The 21,124-nt window shown below is 42.1% G+C and overlaps 1 protein-coding gene across 1 annotated transcript; it reads right to left on the bottom strand.

Annotated features, from left to right (window-relative positions):
• Positions 1–949: 949 nt before the first annotated feature.
• LOC108920445 (alpha-1,3-mannosyl-glycoprotein 4-beta-N-acetylglucosaminyltransferase A-like) lies at positions 950–19,806 on the bottom strand. The gene is made up of 15 exons (XM_018729200.2): positions 19,585–19,806; positions 13,027–13,188; positions 12,245–12,385; positions 9,382–9,515; positions 8,619–8,665; positions 8,010–8,123; positions 6,368–6,443; positions 6,087–6,201; positions 5,480–5,610; positions 4,125–4,232; positions 3,816–4,009; positions 2,946–3,024; positions 2,658–2,718; positions 2,425–2,537; positions 950–2,239 (listed from the first exon to the last, which is right to left on the bottom strand). Exons 1-15 carry the CDS (start codon positions 19,676–19,678, stop codon positions 2,213–2,215), a joined length of 1,596 nt encoding a protein of 531 aa, XP_018584716.1. The 5' UTR covers positions 19,679–19,806; the 3' UTR covers positions 950–2,212.
• Between the last annotated feature and the right edge of the window lie 1,318 nt (positions 19,807–21,124).

Raw genomic sequence — 21,124 nt, 5'->3', positions numbered from 1 at the left:
CAAAACTAAAGAAAACAAAAAAGGCACGCAACCCCCATCTGTGCATATCAAACAAACATGACGGTACGCAATAGGCATTTTTCTTTCACAATTCTTATAACTGCCAATTGCCATAAAAACAGTGTACGTTCACTTATTTGGTTTGCATGTAAATGGACAGGTTTGTAAGTAAAATATTCAAATATGCCCTTCACCTTTTCAAGTGTGCAGGCAGCTTAATCAAATAAGATTCTGACTGCTGAAAGTATTTAGACATACTGACTTGATCATGATTTGAGTTTATGTAAATATGTGCTCACCTGTACACACCTAGGAAGTTCAGATCGTTTGTGCAAACTTTTCTTTAGGATACTTCATGCCCAGCATTCCATATTTTTAAGATGAGAGAGCAGGGAAAAGTTATCTTCTTTTTTTGTGTTTTTTGATATAATTATAGGGGGGGTGCGGTGGCGCATTGGCGCAGCGGGTTTTGCCAGGTCCTGCTCTCTGGTGGGTCTGGGGTTCAAGTCCCGCTGGGGTGCCTTGCGACGGACTGCCATCCCGTCCTGGATGTGTCCCCTCCCCCTCCAGCTCTGTGCCCTGTGTTGCCGAGTTAGGCTCCAGCTTGCTGCGACCCCCCCATGGAACAAGTGGCTTCACCCAACCTGTGTGTGTGTGAGTGAGTGATATAATTATACCCTCAAATTTAGAATGAAATTTGACCAAATGTTGTACATGTGGGGGGGTGTGGTGGCACAGTGGGTTGGACCGCAGTCCTGCTCTCCGGGGGGTCTGGGGTTCAAGTCCCGCTTGGGGTGCCTTGCGGCGGACTGGCGTCCCGTCCTGGGTGTGCCCCCTTCCCCCTCCGGCCTTACGCCCTGTGTTGCCGGGTAGGCTCCGGTTCCCCGTGACCCCGTAAGGGACAAGCGGTTCTGAAAATGTGTGTGTGTGTGTGTGTGTTGTACATGTAGACCCAGGTCATATGTTGATGGTATCACCGAAAGTCCAGGCATTCTGACAAATTCAGACAACTACAGAGAAATCTGTCCAATGACTGATTATTGTTCCTATAGAAAAGATGGCAGACAGTTCCAACAAGAAAGAAAAGAGAATAAAGACATTTTAAATGACCTTGAAATAGAGGTCCTTCTCAGGGTTTCCCAAACCAGTATCTAAAAACAGTAAAAGCACCACCACACAGTGTGCTGGGAAGCAAAGCAATGACAGCAATAGAGGTCATTGAGTAACTCTGATCAGCCAAGGGCTGGGTGGCACACAGGTACTTTACTCTGTGAGTGATAAGAGTTGATGAATGATACAGTACAGGTCCTTTGTACAGTTGAATAAGAAACCAGCTGAATCAGTCAGATTCTAGAAAAAGCCTAGAGAGACCCCTCATTTAAGGCACAGTTTATGATATGCCCTCATCAGCAGAGTACAGATTAATTAAATGAATCCCAGGGTGGTCATGGATCCACTTACGACTCACCCTTTGTCACAAAAATAATGAAATAACAAGAAGCAGAATTTTTAAATCTAATTTTGTTAAATTTCTTAATTCAATTAGGTTCATTACATTGCTTTCATTCATTATAATAATGGATCCCTTCAGCAAAACCAAATGAAGAAGGAGCCCTAGTTTCATTGTTTCCTTCCGAACGGTGCATGGCAATGCAGCAACATAAAAGGGAGCATGTAGAACATCTCAGTAAATAGCTACAAATCATGTGCTTACTTATTCTGAATTCTGCCATTAAATGGTGTGAGTACAGAACAACTCCACAGCATGTAAAGAAATGAAAGCCTTCTGTTAAACTGTTACTAAAACATAAGCAATAATTGCAGGAACTGGGCCGAGGAGTTTGCTGACCCTCTTATAGCTGTAACAGCATATGTTTTGGAACTATTTCAATTGTTCTGCAGAACAAGCACGAATGGGACGGGTTCAGATGGCATGTGGATTGAATCAGTGCAGTGCAGTACACCTCATTACGGGCAGCGCTGTTCAGTAGCCCCTTACACAACAGCAGCTCTACCTCCACCCATGTCAGTCCTTTATTCTGACATATTATCTACTTCTCATTGAAGAATATATTTCGGTAGTATTAACAGTATCTGAGGTAGTGTGATTCCATTGGGACATCAGGGCATCGTCCTTGCTGTTGTCAGCGTTGGGTGGGACAGCCGACATGGGTCCTTAGGGACCCTGACATTGTAGCCCCACCATGGCACGTTAGCCTGGCAGTTTCTTGATGTGAATCTGGAGACAGCAGAACAAGCAACCAACATATTAAATGGTAAATGTGATTAAGCCTGTGATCAGTCGCATGCAAATGCACTTCAGAGCACACTGGTGTGCTCCACCACAGAAGGACACCATGAAAGAAGACACATTCGTTAGTAATAAGTCAGTCAGTGTTGCAAGATGAGCTAAAAGAGGCTGACCTCACTGAGAACAACCCACACTGAAGAGTTTCTTTGCACAGCCAGACGCATTGCTGCCACAGGGTTAAACACGGGGTCCAACGATCCTTCCGTCACACCATTCTCAAACTGACCTACAGGAAGAGACACGCATGAATGTCACAGTGTGCGGTTCCCTTTCAAAAACATTATCCCGGCCAGCAAAGTTCAGTGAAACTTTTTCACCTAATTGAGGAATGGTTATTATTACTCACCAACTATGTAAAAGCGGTCCTTTGTTTGTTTATATTTGTCATTGAACTGCAGTTTAGTTTCCTAAACCAGAGCAAAACCAACAGACTCAATATTAGTTGTAACCCATCAGTCACTCTATACTTATAAAACAGAACTGGTACAAGATGTGCTCTCTGTTTATTTGTTATAAAACAATGTCAAACCTACAGTGGCAACAAAACCACATTTTTTGAAAACCTGAAGTATTGTTTGTTTTTTTTTAGCATAGTGGTCTTTGGAAATTTGAAATTTTTTTTTTTTCATTTTACCAAGAAAGGTAGGATTTCAATGTTGGTGTTCTCTATCTGGTCTCCAGAATGTTCTGGGCTTCCACTCCGAAAGAGGTACCTGCCATAAAGCAGATCTGATTTATGGACATTCACACATTTACAACACCAGGAAATATTTCCATCTTGCTCAAGCAAACACCTATAGACCCATATACATGTCTTTGTGAAACTTTAGGAAGGGGATGTCTTCCAGAGCTGTCCCAGCACCCTCTCGATAGACAAAGAGCCACACTCTGTGACACCGTGTTGTGTTTCCAAATACAAACTCATTCTTTGATAACACAGAAAGACTACTCATAGGTATTTGCTCCCAGGTGCTTCCTGGTTTTATATCTGCCTCCAAAAACATCTAACATTTTCCATCATTATAGTTACCACTATAGAGGAGGATGATTTTCACAATGTATCAGTACCTAATGATTTACTGACGTCATTGCTCTCAGTGTTGAGCAAAGTCATAAATGACTCTGAGGAAATTGACTGCTGATTCAGCTGTCAGGCAGAGGATTTACAGTGTTTCATGGAAAGCAAGTCCAGTATCTAATATGTACAGGGAGACGTATTAACACCTCGGGACAATAACTGATACGAGTATCAGTCTTATTACACATTGACACGGTAAATGCTGATGAGTAATAGCACTGTTTGTTGCTGCCATGAATATATTTCAGAAAATGTGTGAGGTTCTCCATGCATCTCCAGCTGTAATGATAGTACACATTTTGTAATTTGAGAAATGCCCAGTATTTTATGCAGTAACCCCTTTGCGCACGGCCACAATAGCTTCGTACTCTCAGACACAAATCCAGTCTCAACATGTGTCTGCCCTCCTGGCTGCTTCTGGCTCACCTTTCTATGTTAACTGGTTGGTCAAACTTGAAGAGGATGTAGTCCCCAGCGATGGGGGTAGTGGCCCAGAAGAAGTCTTCCCCTGTGTAAGCCTTTTCAAGATTATGCCCTTGATATACCTTCAAGGTTGTGGACAACTCCGCAGGAGGGTTCATGTGAATGTTGCGAAGAACCGGCTTCAAGAAATCCTTGTCCTAGGGGGACGTGATTTATCAGCAAAAGTAATAGTGGGAACACAGTGTTTTCTAGCTTAAGAGTGCTTGTGTGCACCTTCAGCAGCGAATGAGCCAGGAGGCAGGTGAGTGTTACCGTGAGTTTCTGAATCTTTCCTGTTAGGGAAGAGTGAAGGCCGACATGCTGGAAGAGAGAAGGTCTGAATCGCACCCGAAGGCTTGACTTCTGCCTCTCACAGTGTTTCTGGAGAGAGAGAGCGACAAGGGAGAGGGAACAGGCAAAACAATGACACAGGAAGACATATGGTTTTCATTTGTCCTTGAAGATTACCTCACTGTTACTTTGGTTATTATGCTCTTAGGTGACCCTGGCACTGAAATTGAGGAGAAGAAATTAACAGGCAAAGCAGAATATTTCCATTCAATTTCTTGCCTAGCTGAGTACTACATAGAGATATACTACTTTGTGCTGTTTTGCACTGGCTACATAATTCATACCGGTGTATGAAACCGTCATTTGCAGTTGATTTGCACATTGTCAGCTTCATTTCCATAGAGTGTTTTTCCTAAAAAGTATGCAGTGAGAAGTTAACATATAGACTGAGAAGAGGGCACATGGAATTTGTGGAGTTTGTTGTACGAGAAATTGCATACGGAGAGTGATATTTTTATAAAAGGGAGCATTATTTCAGCTTGATCACTGCCACACTGACAAGAGGAGCACCAGCGGAGATGTTTTCAATGTGGATAAATTATATTTGTGCTGCTTTCACACAGCAGCCACTGAAAGCCTTCCCTGGTCAACACTGTGTTAAGCCTTTTGCCAACTACCAATCTTGTAGACTGTCAGATAATTACTTATCATTCCTGCTTTTGTCAGCATAAGTTCAATGTGATGTTCTAATCACACCAGAGCCGAACTGTAAAATATTATGGCTGCTATTCGCAGTCATTTCATAATATTGCCACACTTGTAAAATGCTTGTCTTAAGTGATGGTGTACAATGTTTTGTTATTCTGGAGAATTCTGTTTAAGAATATTAACATGAATTAAGTAGGAAGGTGGTGCAGTGGGTAGTACTGGTGTTTCATTGTTTCTGGGTTGTAGGTTTAAACCCAGCTCAGTTAGTGTGGAGTTTGAATGGGTTTTCCTCTGGGTGCTCTGGTTTCCTTCCACAGTTCAAAGATAACGTTACAAATGAATTAGTGAAACTTCAAAATTGCCCTAAGTGAGTGAATGAGCATGTGTGTATGATTACCATCCAGGGTATACCTGTCTCATGCCCTATGCCTTATGTGACAGGATCCAGACCACTGGGAACCTGCACTGGATAAGTGGCAAATGGAAATGCTGCTATTTGTCCATCAGACCTTTAGTTTACATCATAAATAGAGATAACAGTAATGTGATTTTTTTTTTTTTTAATTTATATTTCAATGATTTATATCATAAGTAATCACAAAGTACCAGTCAGAGATGCATCTACATACTGCATCTTTCTCTGGGCTGCACACTTTAACCCAGAGTATGTGGTCCAGAAGCCAGTCAATGGGCTTCTCTTTGTAGAACATAAGGATGAACTCCACAACTAGGTTCAGATCTGGAGACTGGAACAGCTTCCCTGTGTAGAGACAGATCTGGTAAAGAGGAGCACTGGGTGACCTTTCATAAAAGAATCAAAGGTATCTGATTTCTAACAGCAAAATAATCAAGAGGGGCGTTAAGAGTAGTTTATTAACAATTTCTCACAAATTTGTCCTTTATCAGTGCACTTTCCCACTGCTTTTGAGACACTAGACTTTCTTCTTTTCCAGCATCTACTTTAATTCCTCTGAGAAATTCTTACCACATTCACCACAACTCCATCAACAAAAATGTTACTTAATTACAAAAGCTTGCAGCCCAAACAGACTTTTCTGTCATCTTCATTTCGCTGACTCAACAGAACCATCAACCAGGTGTTTAGACGAGAAGAACAGGAAATGTTGAGCATGGATGGTCCAAACTTAAGGTTAGTCTGTGGTCATGATGTAAAGAATAGAAAGTATCTGACATGCATGTAATGCTCTTTGAGGCTCTGTAGCTGAAGGCCCTTACCAATGAATCCAAGCTGGGAGAACTCCAAGATCATCCAGTCCTCAGTGGAGAGCTGGAGGGCAAAGTTCTTCATGATGCCAAAGTAGTTTGGTTTGGCCACAATGTCATCTTCCAGCTAGAAGGAGTGGGAGGCCAGAGAGGACAGCAGACACTCAAATTCAACCTTTATCCTTGCATCAATTTCTCAAAAAGCCACCTTACACAAACCAAAAATACATATATATTTTTGCATAAAACACTATATTGTATGACAAGGCTTTTGTTACACAGTCCATACTCACCTGGACATAATAAAGCCCTTTGCTGGCAGCATACATCATTAGAAAAGAGTAGTCTAAATTCTGCTTTGTTCGCCACCTGAAATCAAGAAGCATAACACTGTTTGTATACAGGTATACATAATGACATTGTTATTTTCAGTAACACACACACACTGTCTAAAACCGCTTGTCCCGAGCAGGGTCACGGCGAACCGGAACCTAACCCGGCAACACAGGGCGCCAGGCTGGAGGGGGAGGGGACACACCCAGGACGGAACGCCAGTCACCGCACCCCAAGGCACCCCAAGCAGGAACTGAACCCCAGACCCACCAGAGAGCAGGACCCGGCCAAACCCGCTGTGCCACCGTACCCCCTATCTTCAGTCAATATTTAATATTTTAGCAAAAATGTAATTTGTCTGTCTTTTCTTTTATTACAGGCAAACAAATATTTACAGTTATAAGAGACAAATTGTCCTTTATTTTTCCTGAAGTATAAACACACCTTTGGCACTATTAACTACTTAAAGAGTGCGGTACAGATAAGGCACTATTATCAAAGATTGGCCTTATACAGCCCAGTTCAAAGCAAGAGCAAAGTCCAAACATTACTTTTGCAAATATTGTGTATAATACCTATGACTTAAATACAACCTTTATTTTATCAAGTGGGAGGTCACTCAACAGAAAAGCTCCCTCTGTAAATATTCATTGTCTGCCAGAAATGACAAAGGTAAGAACACATATAAAGTTGAAAACATCATTTTTATAAATGACAAGTATTGTAGTATCCAGGGCGTGATTAATCCGTGCATCAAAAATGTTTCCTGTTCCTCTGGACACAGGTACAAATGCTTGCATTTGGCATGTTGCACTGTGAGGTATATTAGCTCCACGCTTCTCCATCTCACATAAAACACAGGGAACACAAGAATTTGGCAAATGAGACAGGTGCTGCCATGAAGAAAGTAAGATAGGAGTGAATTATAATCCAGCAGTATCACCAAAGCAGCACACATTTCTGTTGTGGGAGGAGGAGAAGGAGAGATGATGGTCCCAGATTGCAGTCACTAGGAAAGACAAACGCCCCCCAATGACCTTGAATCCAATCTGAGGAGCGTCTCAGGCACGCCAAGCACCTGCGTCTCTTTCCCGCACAGCTCCCCTCTCCTGTGGGGGAGCTCTGAATCCATCCATTGACACCCACCTGCTGCAGACATCACACACAGCCAAACAGCACGATCATGATTCCCTTTGCGCGACACAATTCCAAACTCCTCCTCCTCCATTCTGGGCAGCACCACACCTTTTATAAGTCAGCAAGATCAGTTCCTCTTTGCATTTCTCTATATCCTCCATTTCTCTACACAGTCCTCTCACACAGCAATGGACAATGGTCAAGATAGAAGCGGCAGGATCGTAAAAAGGAAAACAAATACGATCGACAAAAGAAATAATTACAATTACCATCAAAAACCATACGATACTCATCCACTTATACATTTTTTTGCTCATGAGTAAATTTAGGGAAATACTCTGGCACATGCTTTTGTCTTCTAGCTCACAGAAGTGCTGACAGTGCAGCATAATGTTTTTTACTGCTTTGACTTCCAGAATGCTCGTGTAATGTCTGCTGATGTTAGTATGGTGGTGACAGCCTCACCTCACTCTTTCCTTCGAGTCACCAAAGGTCTCCTTCAGGTTGTTGAGGTCAGGGTAGTAGCTGGCAGGTGGGGAGATGACCTCTAGCAGTCCAGAGCTGAACTCACTTGAGAACCTGGGGAAATGACAAGAGGTAGAGCATCTGGCTCGTGAATGAACCACAAAGGTTAAAATGAAATCCAATATCTTACAGATGACACAGTTCAGTAGAAACCTGGATGAGGATTCAAAAGCATCTGAAATCATCACTTCAATGTATGCCTCAGAGCAGTATGGTTTCAGGGGGGAACTGTATGTGAATAAATAAATGCCACTTCCATTAAGGCAGACTGTAAATTACATGGTGGCAGCAGAGGAAATGTGTCCACATAAAAATGTCACAGGAAAGTGTGCAGAAGAAATTTATATGTACATTTTCTTCCAGACATTCATTTTTGGCCGAGATCTTGCTCCTCCCGTGAAGGCCAAAGCACATGATTCTGGGAATGGAGGTCATGCAGTCTAAGTGGGTGAGTGAAACTGCGTTGGCCACTGTCTGAAATGAGTGACTGTAATGGACCCGAGGAAGGCGGCACAGAAAAAAAGAAGAGTAGAAGAAAGAACACTCAACTCTTTCTCCAGGCTCCGAATGACACTGTGAACAAAGTCTGTGTCCGTCTGCGGAAACAATGCAACATTACATATCCTCTAATGTTCATTTCCCCAATAAAGCTCCATATACACTACAGCTTTTCACTGCTACCATAACATAATTCTTTATATAGTGTATCTCTGTTAAGTGTTTTTCATAAAAAGGAGTGTCTCTGAATTTAAAGAAATGAGCACAATGCAACACTGAACTGAACCACTGTCAAACACAAGCGTATCCTAAAGATCCCCATCTCACAGACATGCAAATATCAGGATAAAATATTTACAGAAAACGTACACACCTTCTCACCTTCAATTAAATCCCTGGCTCATAGATAACACAGTTTCACACAATACCCTAGCTTCAATACAACTTGATCTACTGAATAAACGTAGCACCAAATGTCCCAACAGCAGCAATCCCCGAGAAACTAAAGGTATGTGTTACAACTACAGTATGAGCTCACGCTCTCCTTTTCTTGATGAAAGGCGTGTGAACATCATTTCCCTTTCTGGTAGGAATGCTGTGAACTGCTACCTCGCAGTTTGCCTCAGTCGTAAAGCATCCTGCAAGGCATCCTTCAGCTCTTTAGTGTGAAAGTTAGGTTTTGCTTGTGATGAAGGGGCATTTGGAGTGATGGGCGAAATAGTGGTAGGAAATAGAAATAGAGATCCTCCATTTCTAGCAACCAGGAATATCAAACTGAACTTCTAAATGTCAGCCTTCCCTATGGAAGACTCACCTCACCAACGTACACGACAAGCACACAGTCCAGCTTCTCCTCAGGCAGCAGCTTGTTGATGAGTGAGTGCAGGGTCTCTGCCAGGTAAGACCTGACTTGCCTCTTCACCGTTGGGATCCCCATCACTATGGACACTGTAAGGAACACAAAAGAAAGCAAGAAATAAACATTTTTGTGAATTTGAACACACTGCATCTAAAGACACAAACAAGGTTGCATTGGGTTTGGAGAAGAGGCTTCAGATTTGTACTTCACACAGACACATTACAGTAGACAATACACCAAAGTACTGCCTATACTGTCTGCTCATTATTAATAATGCAGTTTGAAAAAACCCACAATACCATAGCACTCTGTGATACAGCAGACTCTCCATTTTGCCAAAAAGTCAATTTAGTAAGCAGCACCTTTTAAGAATGAAAAAAGCATAAAACAAAACCATCTGCATTTCATAAACTGCTGCGTGCACTTCATTGCAAAGAGTCACCTTGAATTCCTCCAGAGGAGGTGGCTTTTTCGATTCTTGCTCTGGGTACACGAGTGGGGGTCTTTTCTGACTCTATTGAACACTAGAAAAAGTCTATTTGCAGCAGCTGATGTCTCCGTGGAGGGTTATCCATCTCATTAGAGAGCTCCTTAACAATGTCAGATCTGCCCATTGCTGAAGTCTGGTCCCTCATGCATCATCTCCCATCAGAGCTCAGATGCAGTTAAAAATAAAGTAGGCTAAAGATGAAAGGAGCCAGGGAGACGCATATAATCATGCTCAGGGCAATCATTCATCTCTTTCTCTGTAATACACTTTTACATACTTTAATAAAGCAATATACCTTATTGGGCTTTTGGTGCTGAGAAAAACAGGCAGCGACGTTGATGTTATCACGAAACACCTAATGGATTGTGTAATGTTTGTAAAATGTTTGTAAAATGTTTAAAATCAGTGTTACACATTCACAAGAATTTAGTCTCTTTGGAAATGGCCATTACCATTTCCGCTTAAGTTGTTTCTTTGCCCTTTGCGCTTGGCTGCAGACAGATTTCACACTGTGGTTAAAGAAAGCCCTTCTCAGGGTCGTTCCAGGCAGCTGCGGTTCCGGTGCTACTCGCCTCAAGGAGACTCATGCTACATCTCCCCTGCCAGATGTCCTCCTCTCTGCTTTCACACGCATACATGCTTTCACACGGCCCCTTAATACTTTGTGCATTCAGGCTACATCCTTTATGAGCATTTTTTATTTTGTCATGTATGACAAAGAAGGGTGTAACGTTGCCACAGCAGGCAGCACTAGCGCTTTACATCTCCTGGGTTGTTGGTTCAGACATGGGTTTGAATCCATTTCAGTTGTGCGGATTTTGCATGTTCTCCTTTTGTCTGCATGGATTTGCTTTTGTTGCTCTGGTTTCGTTCCGAAGAACCAAGGACATGTGTTTCAGGTGAACCCTGCACTCAAAACGTGATTATTGATGGTTGGTATAAAAAATAAGAACTTCTCAGTTTTTCTGTCCCAAGCAGTCAGAAAGAATGCGTTCAGTTCGTGGGATACAATTTCCAGAAACACTGGCGAGGCTTTAGGAGATTTTCAGCGAGATCTTATTTCCACATTCAACATGACCACTCCCAGAAAGTGCTAGAGGATGTTGGAAGATGATACTGAATTTAGATGACAACTTTACAGTGTTTCGTTGGGCCCAGGAGGATTTATTGCATCGTGTCCATCCGTATAGGGTAGTGGAGTCCAGCAAGCCAATTCTATGTCTTCCTAAATCCAAGAATGAGCCTAGGCTTCCCAATGAGTAAGAGCAAACCACTTTCCAAAAACCAAAAACACTTTCTTAAACTAGCAGTGCTGGAGGGACATGATTAATCCCTTTGCTCTTTATGGAAAAATAGCTACTTGAACATGTTATTTTAGAATGTAAAGAGGAAAATGCCTAAGACGCAGCACATTTATTTTAAGTCATTTTTCTGTATTGCCCTCTTAGTCGACGCTTTACAGAAAGAAATCTCCTCTCCTCTAGGAAAGGAAATCAGAGAGGAAAGACATGAAAAACTAAATGTACCTTTAGAACCTATATGAAATGTAAAACTGTACCCGCCAGTTACAAGGCTCATTCGTAATGGATACATATCAGCTCCTCAAATTGGAATCAGTCACAAAGATAAGTAAATGATATTGTCAGTAGGCCTGCAATGCAGCAAAGGAGGGATGAAATAAAAGATCCCACACTTGACTTCCGTTCTTCCCCACATTATTTTGTACAGTGAGGTCCTTTTAGAGGAACCTGACCTTTCTTGTATAACCACTGTGCATCAAACCTGTTGTCCCCAATTGCATACTGAGAGACAAACCTGATCCTCACAATCCCACTAAAGAGGAACACCCATATGGACCTTCTACTTCGATCCCCAAGCAATCACCCTGAGCCCACACTTACTGTACATTGACAACACAAAGCCGAATGACTTTGCTGTTGTTGTGATACTGTGGCCTATAAAGACATGTCAAATTAGCCTTAGCCTCCAGAAAGAAAGACAAAGACTTGTAAGGTGATATCAAACACACAAGCTTTCCAGATCTCAGCAGCACTGGGGCTTTAGTCTTCAGCAACAAATGAATTCCCAGGTGAAAGTTTCAGAACAAGCAGTGTAAGAATGTCTTATCCCATTGAACATCAATTGTTTAAATGTCCCACCCATAACCCAGATACCGAAGGTACGAGTGAAAAAACTTGCATAGAACTTGTGGAAAACCATATGCACACTTCAACAGAGTATGAAACAAATTTAAGACAGTCTGAATGCAGATCCTTTCAGAATGGTTTTCAGTGCCATTCATACTGACTGATGTATACAGTGACTCACCTCCTTTCCTGCCCTGCCCTACCAGCACAGCTGGATGCAGGCTTTCTGGGCTGTTGAGTAGATGTGGCATGTGGTAGTAGATGTTTGGTACCTGAAGAGGTTTTTTATGGGCAAGTTCTTTCAGCAGGTTCTGGGTTTCATCTGGGAAGAAAACAGAGAAATGACACTTACAGAGAAGAAACCTGAATCTGTTTTACAGTGGAACAATTACAGTCTGTAAGCGAAAGAGGCAATGATTTTTTTTTTTTTTGGAAAAAATCTATTTATAATATTTTCTAGTTGTTATGAAGAAAACAAGTTAGTACCTAAATCTCAACATGAGTATGACTGTAAAAAATCCAAAATCATATGTTTCAGGTGAAACGGTATCTCTAAATTTCCTTAGTGCGTATGTGTGAGGGAATGAGCGTGTGTGATTTTCCTTTAATGGACTGACATCCCATCCAAGATGTATCTTGCTTTGTGCCCTATGCTTCAGGGATAGACTCTGGACCACTGCAACCCCACATTGCACTGTATGGGGTCTATGTGGTTATTGATAATGGATGAATGAATGAAAATATATGGATCCTGCCAACAGTCCTCACTAAACAACTCTCAAAGCAATTCATGAGAGATGGGCAGAGATTTCAGGGGGACTGTGTCTTCTGAGAGAAATGCACACATTATTTTGAAGAATGATATAAGCAACAAGATTTGGTGTAAAGGACCTATTTTTTTCCAACTGCAGAGGCATCTGAGCTTTAGTTTGTTAAATGTGTGTGAGAAGAACTGAGAGTCACCTGAGACGCTGGTGTTCCTGCTGCCACTGGCATCCACAATGATGCGTCTGAATTGCTCCAGGATGCTTCTGAGCTCAGAGGAACGCTGCAGTGTCCTGTGTTCTGCCACACGTAGACGCTCTTTCAGACTGTGGAACTCACGCTGGTAGACTAGCAGCTTCTCTATAGGAGAACAAAAGTTTATCAGAATTAATAATCTTTCCAAAATTAAGGTATTATGCATTCCAGGTTGAAATGGTTCCCCAATGACTGTACCATGGAGCTGCTTCACGGATGATAAATTTTTAGGACAATGGCACAGAATGATCACTATGACACAGATGTGCCTTACTGAATGACCTGATTCTTTTTTTGGATTTGTCCCTCTGTCTTTCACCTCAGATTTTTTGGTAACAAGAAAGACCGTCTCCAACATGAACACGATGAGTCAGGAAAAGGACCAAACACATTCGTATTTTAGACACACCCTCCCTACTCTTATTCATAACAGGTAGGATTCCAAAAAAGAGACATGTATATAACAAAAAAAGTAAAACATGAATTCACATAAAATGTAGCCCGTGCCTGAATTGATACAAAAATGGTGGCTTTACAAAGCCTTACAAATCCAGGAAAAAAAGCAGTTCTATAATACCACGGTGGAGCAGAAGCATACAGTATTGGCTTTCACTGTTTCACATACTCTCCACCTTCTACCACAAGCTGTAGATGAATGGATAACCCTGATCTCAAACAACGGGTTCTGGATAGTTATTTTGTCAAATGCATACTCCTTATGTCACCCACCCGTAGAATGAAAGTCCCTTAGCTCAGCACACAAGCAAAATCATACAAAGTGAGAAAACACATTTGCCAAAAGGTCATAAATGTTGGACGTTTGAGATGACTACTCGTACTTTTTATCTATTGGCAATGATGTGATATTATGCATTATGTATTTCATTCAAACAGCATAACCTTTTTTGAAAAAGGACTGCAGATACTACTCAGAGGAACTTTAGATAATATTATTTGAACACAGAGAAGGCAGCGGGCACATGCTCAGAGATCACGGGTTCAGTGAGTGGAGTTAGTGTTCAATGACTCAGATGGCCAAGATTTCACAATGTAGAGAGACTCTCAAAAACAAGCACTTTAAAAATCTAAATACAGTACGCCTAAAATGTGCATATTTAGAGGAATATGGCAAGTGTTTATTAGATTTTATTTATTTCCACATTTAGAATTTGGTATTAAATCCAGCAGTTTCACAGTAGGACCATTTGATGAACACAGTGAGGTTATAAGTGATAAATTGTTCACTTGTACCTTTTAGCTAAATAGTGAAAGCTAAAAATCCTTATCAGTAATACTAACATATGACTAATGAGTGTATCTAGCAGTTTAAGTCAACTTGGTGAATAAGGTGCGTGGGCTGATAACACTACATAAAGTTCATTGGAAATTGCTTTGGAGAAAAGCCCCTGCTAAATAAATAAATGTAAATGTAAAGATAGATGTAATGATAGACAAACAGCAAACCGCCCCCAGACAAATTACAGTACTGAAATAAAAAAGAGAAAGGTCTGATGAAGTCTCTGCCTTTTCCCATAGGTAATAAACATGCTTATTTGTAGGTGATTTCTGTATTATTTATTTATTCATCTAATGCTTTTCTCCAAAGCACCTTACATTCTTAGGTATATACAGTACATCTATATTTCTATATCTATATATACATATATATACTGTATATGTACACATGCACACTCTTACAGTTATAAAACCACCTTACATTCTTAGGTATAGATATATATAGATACACACACAATTTCTTACCCATATTTAGAGCAGAGTATTTCCATTTTATGAAATAGGTTGCGGATAAGTACTTTACTCACAGATGCTCCAACGTGAGGTGGGACTCAAACTCAGGTCTTTCAATTTGAGGTCACGGCTCCAACCACTAACCTGCTGTCCATCTGCAGGACAAAACCTCCTTTACATTCCAAACAGCCTCATTTAATCCTCTAGCGTCATATCTACAGTTCTCTTTTTTTTCTTTTCTTCCTAACTTAAGAATAATTTCATTTTCTGCTCTTCTGATCTTGCTGCCAAGTTGCAGTCTATCCCACCTCCGCACACAAAAACGAACAAGAAAATAAAAGTGTACCCCGTCCAGAATATTTCCAGGCCATTTCCCCAAACACAGCTGTTACACTCTACTTTCCGTGATCTCCATTTCAACCATAAAATTTCACACACACAGCAGCTTATTCACAAGTTCCAGCTAATCACATGTAAATATAGCCTGCAAAAGCAAGCAAGCAAAGCAACTAAAGAAAAGAAGCCATGCCAACCACCTCTCCACACAGTATTTGGCAGGAGAGGGGATACTCAGAAGAAGCGACAAGCTCATGAGTGTGTGATAGACTGCAGTCTCACCCATGTAGGACACAGCGAAGCAGGAGATGCCAATACCATATGCAAGAATTTACTCCCCTCTGAAGACTGTGGAAAACCCCGAATACATTGCATGGTAAATTCATCAAAACTGACTACCCTGTGATGGACTGGCATCCCACCAAAAGTGTACCCCTCCTAGCCCAGCGCCTAATGATTCTGGGATAGGTTCAGATCCACCACGATCCTGGCCAGGATACATGGTTAACAAAAGTAATGAGTGAACGAGCAATTTGACAAGTCCATCAGAAAACTAAAATTCCAACAGTTGAACTCATCTGTAAATGAGGGTGTGTACCTATACGCACTGTGTTCAAAATGCCATTCAACTTAAGATACTCACTGAAGACATGATGGTATTGATTCAATCTTTTTTCATTTTGTCAAACTGTCTTTTAAGTCACGTCTCTGGCAACAAGGTAGTCCGAGCATAGTCTCTTTCCTCTTTTTCCACAGCTGATGTAACCGTGACAATTACTAACTACGGTAAATTCCTTCTCAACTTAATCTGAGATATTTAACAGAAAATGAGGAAAACACATTTATCTTTACCATCGCTTGAGATCTTCAGTATAAATAAAATACAGAAAGGATATTTTCCACAGACATGTTCCAATTTTCACTAACAAAAATTAAAATAATTGAGTTACTGTAGACTCCTCGAGATTAAATAGCACATTTACCAGCACTCACAGCATATTAGTTCCTCTAAAGTCTGATAAGGAAAACTTTTTTTGCTGTAATGTCTTTCTTCAGACATGTTTAATTCTTTCCATGACCACTCTTGCTGTGCTAGTGAACAGAAAAGCATTTTCTGTGACTGCAGTATTTTGTTTTTCCTTCGAGTCCTTTAACTTCATGAGGCAAATAGTTGAGCGTACCATTTGCACATTTTATTAATTCAAGCATTTTACCACATCTAGCTGTACTTTTACAAAATCTGTCCAGGAGGCCCAATGGAACAATGCCACTGACAACAGTTAAAGAATAATTTATGCCTCCCAAGCTATGAAGTTTCTAAACACCACTTAGGAAACGGTACCGAGAATTTTATACACTGGTAGTAACCACTGCTACTTAAATGACTGGAAATTATGATAACCATCAAATGCAAAGGGGCAAGTTTTCAGGATTTGAAGAACCCAGTTACTGTAGATGGGGGCGCGGTGGTGCAGTGGGCTTGGCCAGGTCCTGCTCTCTGGCGGGTCTGGAGTTCGAGTCTTGCTTAGGGTGCCTTGTGACGGACTGGCACTCCGTCCTGGGTGTGTCCCCCCCCCCCCCGAGCCTTACGCCCTGTGTTGCTGGGTTAGGCTCCAGTTCGCCACGACCCCACTTGGGACAAGCGGTTTCAGCCAGTGTGTGTGAGTTACTGTACATTCCATTTATTGAGCAATACTAAATGGTGTAAGCAGAGCAAACTGTTAAGTGAGTTACCTAGATTTTACTTGGTTCTTCCAAACACAATGAATAACTGAGCTGCTACTTTGTTTCATCAATGCAGTGGACAGTGGCCATGAGGGTTAGTGACACAAATCCCCTCTGCAAACACAACAATGTTGTTCTCCGAGTTGCAACTTGCAGAGTCGACAGTTTGTGTGAGGACAAATCAAGGCTTCCTCACGATGCCAATCTTCTCCTACTGCCAGCTACTGAGAGGCAGCCCTGTTGGAACCAGCAGCCCTCGCTCTCCATCCAACAGTAGCAACGAAGCTCCTAAGAAAGAAATGTTCATATAGACAACAATGCTGGGTACTGTGTCTATAATTCTACAGCTTCTTGTCTTTAGCCAGTCTCCCTTTATTCAGGGCTGCAATCTTTGATTGCATATGAGTACAGCACTCTGAAATACTGTAATGAAAACACTTATTTAATTTTATTACACTCTTGGTTCAAAGAGATCCAGACTGTAAATAAAAAATATGGAGAATTGGTAAACTGAGAACAGGCAAAATATTACAAACAAAGCCAATGGATGACACTATAAAGTAATCACTGTTCCTGCCATAAAAGACAACTGTCTCAGTCCCCTAGTTGTTCCACTGTTCCCTTACACCACTAGGGAGAGGGAGCAGGTTGTTTACTGGTTAAGGACTAGTGCTTAATGGTTATTCAGAAAATGACTGATTGAAGCATAAGGAGGGTATCTGCTGTAGTAAAACTGAGCAAGTTATGCGATCTAAAATGACTTGGCAAAATTTTCCTGTACAGCTAAGCAAAACTAACACAATAATTAACTAAATAAGAGAAACACTGCAGTTAAACATGTATATAAAACTGCAATATTGCATGTTATACATCTATTTTGAAGTCAATATTCACTTTGGATTATATTCACTTCGCTTTCATTGAATTTCTCCTTTTTATTAGATACTTGTGGAAATCTAACACCTGTTTTATTTAAATCTCCTTCTGTGAGTATGCAAATGTATTTCTAATACAGTTTTGTTAAATAACTTCTCCCTTTATTTAATTTGTGTGTTTAGTTTCAGTCACTTTAAACTTTATTATTAACAAATTGCTACATGTTCATGCATTATAAAGATTAATATAAATAAAAGTTGATTGGCTGCCAATTTCATAACCGACCTTGGACTGGCACCAGGAACTTTCAGATTAGCCCTCTATTGATAGTAAGTGATATACAACATCAGTTATGGTTTTTACATCTTAGTATGATGAAAATGCCTAGATATTTGAAAAAAAAGGGTAATTTTTAGTTTACATTTAGGCTACCTGACCTTTGCAAAGCTGACACCACCCAACTCCAAATAAGATGCTATGGCATATGTTAAATACTTTTATAGTACATTCTTAGGTACACCTTGCCATTTACACATACAGCCCCCACCCACATGCACATTTAGTGAGTGACATAGCTGTGAGTCAGTATACAAAGTATGCAGAAGAAATCAAGAGGTCCTGTTACTGAGAGACCGAGATGGTGTTCAGAAAAATGTTAGAATGGAAAAGACAGGTGATCTAAGTGACTTTGAGCGTGGCATGACTGTTGGTGCAAGATATCGTTGTTACAGCATCTCAGAAACAGCAGCGCTCTTTCTTTTTTTCCACACTGCAGTCAAGAGTTTACACAGAACAGTGCGGCAAACAAAAACATACACTCAGCGACACTTTAAGTGGAAACTCCTTCTTAAATTGTAGCTTCTACTGTGACACACTGAGGTCACATAAAACAGAATGAATCCACGGAGCCATCCGACCTGGTGTCAACAGCCAAGACTGGCGGTGGTAGTGTAATGGTGTAGGGAATCTTTTCTTGGCACACATTGCTTTTGTTTAGTACCAACTGAACATCCTTTGAGTGCCACAAAGTACCAGAGCATTGTTTCTGACAAAATGCATCACTTCATTGGCAAACTACCTTTTTTTCAAACTGATACTTCCACCAGGGTAATTTGACCTGTCACAAAGGACGGATCACCTCTGGATAGTTCCACAAACATGACAGTACCTTTACTTTACTCCAACGGCCTGCTCAGTCCTCAGTTCACAGACTAACAGAGCATCTGTGAGATCGGAGGAACACAATGAGAGCAGAATAAACACGCTGTCAAAAACTGTGAAACTCTCAGACCTACACGGACCGAAGTCAATGTGACATGTGTGCAGCATCTTACAGCTGAATTCATGCTGTTCTGGCGGCAAAACGGGGTCCCAGGCAGGCAGTAGTAGCTAGGTGTGCCTAATAAACTGGCCGGTACCACGGGATTTTTCGGTTTCACGTGCTGTCGGTCCCAGTGCAACTTTACGTTCCTTTATAATACTAAATAACCAAATACATCCGTTTCGATTTCTTGACTTAACTGAGCGGCTCTATTACTATAAAACATGCTGTCTTCACACCCCCGCGTGGCACAGACGGACTCAGAGCTCCCCTCTCCACGCGTACACACACAGACACATGCTCAGCTGACGCGCGCGCGCTCCGGGCATCACGCTTCTTCACGCGCCTTCCCTCGAGCGTCGTCTTGCAGCGGGATGCACTCTCCGTACAGCAGCATTTCACGTTCAGAAATAATCATGCGGCGGTGTTGCGGCGGTGACATGACAGCGCGGGTGTGTGTGGCACAGCAGAGCACAACACAGCACAGCACTCACCTTTCTCGCTTTGCCAGCCCGTGTACCAGGACACGCTGACGAGGGAAGTGAGCAGAACCACGGCAACGGCGACAGTTCCATTTCTGAGCCTCATTTCATTTCCGCGGTTTTTCCAGGTGCACGACGTTCCCTGACAGACGCCCCCTCTCTCCGTTGCCGCTTTTTGTTATTATTATTTATGTGCGTTATTTTCTCGGACTCGGCGACGTTCTGCGGCACGAGGCGAGCGCAGCCTTCGCTTCGGCGTCCTCGCGAGCCCGCGGGACCCTCACGAGACGCAGCTCGGGCAGGGTGTCTCCGCCGCGGATGCGCGCTCAGTCTTTTCGTTTTCGACCCAAACTGGCGCAAACATGAACAGAGGAGAATGAAACGCGACGCGGCTTTTCACACAAAATGTGTGGCTGCTGCGCGGACATGGTAGCTGCATCGCTGTCAGAGGAGTGCGGTGATGTGTGGGCGACACCCTCCCCCGCTAGAAGCATGTGGCGCTCTTCAGGCACGGCTGCACGCGCACACTGTGCGCCAGCAGCTCGCGCGGCGCCTATATATATATATATAAAAGACACATTCATCACTCTGCGCGCTGTTAACACATTCGCTTAAACGTTTGTTCGCGTTATGTGACGAGGTTCGAGTGGCTCCTGCAGCCGACGTGAATCAATGTGGTCTCCAGCCAAGTGCAAGTGGTACCGTGCACTCTAGTATAAACTATGATGGAGAAACGGGAGAAAAGCTGGCGGCAGTATAATTTATGGCATGGCCGCTTTCCGCGAGCCAATTATGAAGAGTTCATTTATGAGGAAAAATCACTTTTTGCTCTGATCGTTCGTGGAAATGCGCCAGCAGTACGAACAATATAACGGTACCTACTCAGCCAGGTGCTGTGAGTGAGGGAGCAGCACTTGACTTGCACACTTCAAGTTAGATGACATAATGAAAGCCCCTGTAACTGTGTCGCTAGTGTGTTAAGAAACTTATTCTTAACATAAACTGATGATGTTTTAAGAACAGTCTATATTGACACATGCTTGTATTAGTGATTAATAGGATGCAGTGCAGATATGAACTGCAGCAGCAAAAGCAAACACAGACGAGTGTAAGATATGAACTTCTGTATGACAAATCTTTTGCTCTGAGCCATGGTAGTCAAGTCTTTTGTATTTCACTTTATCAGGATTTGATTGTTATTATTAAATTTCGCTATTGTTGTGTGGCATTTTTCACTGTACAAGAAGAATCGCTCCACTTGTAAAGTATCTGCCTCTGTGCCTTCCAAACTATGTGTATATAACTGCAGACAGGTTAACATTGTAAGTTGCTTTGGAAAAAAAAGCCTCAGCTAAATAAATGTAAATGCTTTCAGTTTTGAGGGTGTGGTGGCGCAGTGGGTTGGACCGGGTCCTGCGTTCCGATGGATCTGCGGTTCAAATCCCGCTTGGGGTGCCTTGCGGCGGACTGGCGTCCCATCCTGGGTGTGTCCCCTCCCCCTCCGGCCTTATGCCCTCTGTTGCCAGGTTAGTCTCCGGTTCCCCGCCTACCC

This window comes from Scleropages formosus, chromosome 14, assembly GCF_900964775.1.
Source record: "Scleropages formosus chromosome 14, fSclFor1.1, whole genome shotgun sequence".
Classification (NCBI taxonomy): Eukaryota; Metazoa; Chordata; class Actinopteri; order Osteoglossiformes; family Osteoglossidae; genus Scleropages; species Scleropages formosus.
Note: the sequence above shows the minus strand (reverse complement) of the source record. Positions and strands in the feature narration are given on the sequence as shown.

What these genes read in the sequence shown, in the direction of transcription:
- LOC108920445 (XM_018729200.2), bottom strand. Translation starts at nt 19,678, where the DNA reads ATGAGGCTCAGAAATGGAACTGTCGCCGTTGCCGTGGTTCTGCTCACT. An exon ending in GAAAGATTCAGAAACTCACG is followed by an intron (nt 4,010 to 4,124) that starts GTAACACTCACC and finishes ACGTCCCCCTAG; the next exon opens with GACAAGGATTTCTTGAAGCC. An exon ending in TGTGGGTTGTTCTCAGTGAG is followed by an intron (nt 2,240 to 2,424) that starts GTCAGCCTCTTT and finishes TGCTGTCTCCAG; the next exon opens with ATTCACATCAAGAAACTGCC.